At 41.0% G+C, this 4498-nt stretch overlaps 1 protein-coding gene across 4 annotated transcripts in view; it reads right to left on the bottom strand.

Moving 5' to 3' along the window:
- The window catches only part of LOC122544059 (protein eva-1 homolog A-like), a 369991-nt gene that overhangs the window by 200301 nt on the left and 165192 nt on the right, over nt 1-4498 (bottom strand). For all 4 annotated transcript variants that reach the window (XM_043683056.1, XM_043683074.1, XM_043683068.1 and 1 more), the window contains one exon: nt 375-589. In XM_043683056.1, the coding sequence (XP_043538991.1) occupies nt 375-589 (215 nt within the window). The remainder of the gene's footprint in view (nt 1-374; nt 590-4498) is intronic.

The following is a 4498-nucleotide window of genomic DNA, read 5'->3' as shown; positions in this document are numbered from 1 at the left end:
GCTACTTTCTCCCCACCCCCACCCTCCTCTAGCTTATCTTTCCACGCTTCAGGGTCACTGCCTTTATTCCTGATGAAGTGCTTTTGCCCAAAACGTCGATTTCGAAGCTCCTTGGATGCTTCCTGAACTGCGGTGCTCTTCCAGCACCACTAATCCACACATCACTGTACTGATATGCAGAGCAATTGCTGACTCATACAAATTTTAAGGCACAATTAGACAATGTATGCACGGTTCAGTTTGGATTTCACAACTGTTCTCATACAAAGAAGTAACCAGACATTAATAGAAAAAGAAAAAGGCATTTTGAGAAGGGATGCACAACATAAACAAGATTTTCTCCCATCATTTCATAAATTAAGTCTGGATTTTACCTGCAAGGATGTAATAGCTGAACAGGACAAGTCTTCCATTTCAAGGTCTTTGAAAGTTTGTGGGTAGCGAGATGGGCACATCTGGTGACTAGGTGCCCTTCTGCCATAAAATGAAGACTGGATACTGATGGTTGTTCTATGAGGGCATCGCAGAGAAATATATTCTCCATCACAGGCATGCTCTGTATAATTCCTCAGAACCTTTGACATATACCCTGTCAAAACAAGATAGGAAATTAAAGCTCAAGAGAAAAAACAAAATTACTCGGTTCAGTCCCAACGTTATAGCCTGAAGTTCCCTCAGAGAGACACCGATCCAAATTTTCAATCATCCCCTATACCCACAGCACATGCCCATACATACAAGACAGTAAACAACTTTTAGTTCACCTCCTCCATTCCCATAATGCAATCCCAAACATTTCTTTTTGGTGAAACAGCGAATTACTTGTACTCATTTCCAATTTAGTATATTATGGTCACTGCTCACAATGCAATCTCCTCCTTAACAGCGATATCTAATGCAGACTGATTCCTATGCTGAACAACTCCACTTGGTCTCGAAACACATTCTCTATCCTACTCTCATCACTCTGTCCTCGGACCCCAAATGAATTTCAATGAAGTTCAACAGAAAATTGAGGAATAGCACATTATTTTTGATTTGATGTTTACAATTTCTGGAGTTGACATAGTGCCCAACCATTTCAGATCATAACCTTTCCCCTCATAAATTTTAAAACAGCAAGGTGCTGCTTATGGTGACATGGCTGCAATTTGCAATTTCTCTGCACTCATTTTTTAAAAAAAAAATTCTTGTCTTATTACTATATAATTTTGCTTTGCATCAGTAGAAAGTTTTGACATCCAATACCTTGCTTTCCTCCCGATCGCAGATCTTTTTGTTTTGTGTCTTTCCTCCCTCTAAGCCCTGCACCATACTGCCTTCTATAAGCAAACAAACAGTAAATTGCACTTGTTTTTCCTCAAACTTTCATCTTCCCTCCACAGATGCTGCTTGACCTGAATATTACTACTATTTCATCATTATCATAATATTGTTGGTTTCCTACCCTGATGATTGCAGGAATGGAGCAATTTCAAAAAGCTAAATTTTGTGCAGTGGCTGGAAAAAGGAAGATTAAATGAGAAGCATAATAGCATGTGGAAATCTGGAATACAATTTGAAAATGCTACAAATACTCAACAGGTCAGGCAACATCATAAGACAGAAACAGAATTCAAAGTTTCAGATTGATAACCCTGCAGCTGAAATAAATGGAACTGAAGAAATAGATGTATTAGGTTTTCAGCAAGTTCGAAAGAATCGGGGAGGGAATAAAGAACAGAATGGAATACCTGTAATTGGGTGGAACATAACAGCGATTCAATGACAAAGGGACGATGGTACGAGCAAAGACTAGCAATAACGAAACAGAAAGGTAGGCCTACATGAGCTAAAATGGAACCAGTAGAATTAATTGTCTAAAAATAATAGCAGTGGCCATGATCAGAAACCGAATGTTGAGTATAGCAATATTTCTCAGCACTTATTATAACAATTAGTTGTAGTGACTTTATTAATAGAATGTGTTAAAGTCACAAAAGATGATTGGCCATTTTCTTTCCAAAATCCTGAAGAACTCAAGTTGTTGCAGAAATTCAGTGAGCCCACTAAGTTATTCACCAGAAAAGACACACATTGGATTATTGGAAATGGAGTTTGTAAATTAGTTTTTTTTTACAAAGTCAAACCCTGCCCATGAGCACACTTTGGTATAATCAGTTGATGAAACCTCAAATGTTGCCTGTGTGGCCTAATTAGTCAAACATGAAGAACTCTTACCTGATTGATGGCTTTCACTTTGCTTATTGATACTTCAAAGAATAATTTAACAAAGAAAAAATACATCCTGTAAGCGTGACTGATGCCAGGAAGCATCAGGTCTCAGAAAACTATTTAATCTAGTTTGTCGAGGCTTGCCATAAAGGAGATCTCAATCTCTGACATTCAAAAAAAACTGCGGCATATTCCAGTGATTAAGAACTTCACCTAGAACAGAAGAATACTTAAGAATTCTCATGTATGTAACAGTGAACCCATAAGTGTGGTAGTTCATTATTATTTGTATTACCAAATAAAAAATGAGACAGCCAATTTAAGCAACTCAATATCTCTTGCTCTATGTCAATGCTCCTCCTCTTCCAAAATGCACCACCTCACATTAGTCTGGATTAAACTCAGAGTCATAGAGCCATACAGTATGGAGACAGGCCCTTCGGCACAACTAAAATATCAATTATCATTTTCCTGCACTTGGCCCATATCCTTTTAAGTCAAAAAGTGCAGCGCTGGAAAAGCACAGCAGGTCAGGCAGGACCCAAGGAGCAGGAGAATCAACATTTTGGGCATAAACCCTTCATCAGGAATATGAGGAGGTGCAACGGGGCTGAGAGATAAATAGGAGGGGGAATGGGGTTGGGGGAAGGTAGCTGGAAGGCGATAAGTGGATACAGGTGTGGGGGGATGGTGATCGGTCAGAGCGCAGGGTGGAGCAGATAGGTGGGAAGCATGATGGACAGGTGGAATAATTCAAAACAACAGTGCCAAGTTGGAGGGTTGGATTGGAGATGAGATTTGGGGGAGGGGCGGAGAGGGAAGAAGAGATGAGGAACCTAGTGAAATCAATGTTGATACCATGGGGTTAGAGGGTCCCAAGGCAGAAGATAAGGCATTCATCCTCCAGGTGTCGGGTGGCTAGGATTTGGCAATGGAGGCAGCCCAGGACTTTCTCCATATCCTTCCAAACCTTTCCTATCCATATATTTGTCCAAATGCCTTTTAAATTTTGTTAATGTACCCATCTCAATCACTTCCGCTGGCAGCTCATTTCACATGCATATCACCCTCGGTGTTAAAAAAAAGTTGCTCCTCAGATTCCGTCTTATTCTTTTCCCCTCTAACCTTAAACTGATGCCCTCTAGCCCTTGATTTCCCAACCCTAGGAAAAAGACTGAGTGCATTCACCCTACCCATGCATCTCATGATCTTATACACTTCTATATGGACCACCTCCCTCCAGTCTCCTACACTTTAAAGAAAAAAGTCCTAGCTTGTCCAACCTCTATCTATAACTCAGACCCTTGATTCCTGGCCACATCCTTGTAAATTCCATCTGCACTCTTTCCAGTTTAATAACATCCTTCTTATAGCAAGGTTACCAAAACTGAAGATAATACTCCAAGTGCAACCTCAGCAATATCCTGTACAACTGCAACATAACTTGCCAACTTCTATACTCAGTGCCCTGACTGACAAAGTCCAGTGTGCCAAAAGCCATCTTCACTGCCCTATCGACCTGTAAATCCACTTTCAGAGAAAGTGCACCTGAACTCCAAGGTCCCTCTGTTCCATTTCACTCCTCAAGGTCTGACCATTCACCATGAAACTCCAACCTTGATTTCATTTTCCAAAATGCAAGACCTCACACTTACTGACTCCATCTGCCATTTTTTTGCCCAAATCAGAAATCTATATTCCGCTGTACCTTCTGACAATCCTCCTCACTATCCGCAACTCTGTCAACTTCGGTGTCATCTGCCAACTTACTGATCAAATTATCTACACTTTCCTCTAAATCATTTATATATATTACAAACAATAAAAAGGTCCCAGCACGAGCCACTCCATTCTGAAAAGCACCCTTCCACCGCTAATCAGTTTTCTATGACCAAGGGATCTGTGCACACAGGTCAACAGATCTCTGTAAGTGGTAATACAGGTGAATAAAGATGATCAAGAAGGCATTTAGCATGCTTTCCTTCATCAGCTGGGGTGTCAAGTATATAAGGTTGGCAAGTTATGTTACGCTGTATAAAACTTTAGTTAGGGGAGAAAGTGAGGACTGCAGATGCTGGAGATCAGAGCTAAAAATGTGTTGCTGGAAAAGCGCAGCAGGTCAGGCAGCATCCAACGAACAGGAGAATCGACATTTCGGGCATAAGCCCTTCTTCAGGAATGAGCAGGCTAAGATAAAAGGTAGGGAGGAGAGACTTGGGGGAGGGGCATTGGAAATGCGATAGGTGGAAGGAGGTCAAGGTGAGGGTGATAGGCCGGAGTGGGG

The sequence above is a fragment of the Chiloscyllium plagiosum genome, chromosome 3 (assembly GCF_004010195.1).
Source record: "Chiloscyllium plagiosum isolate BGI_BamShark_2017 chromosome 3, ASM401019v2, whole genome shotgun sequence".
NCBI lineage: Eukaryota > Metazoa > Chordata > Chondrichthyes > Orectolobiformes > Hemiscylliidae > Chiloscyllium > Chiloscyllium plagiosum.
Note: the sequence above shows the minus strand (reverse complement) of the source record. Positions and strands in the feature narration are given on the sequence as shown.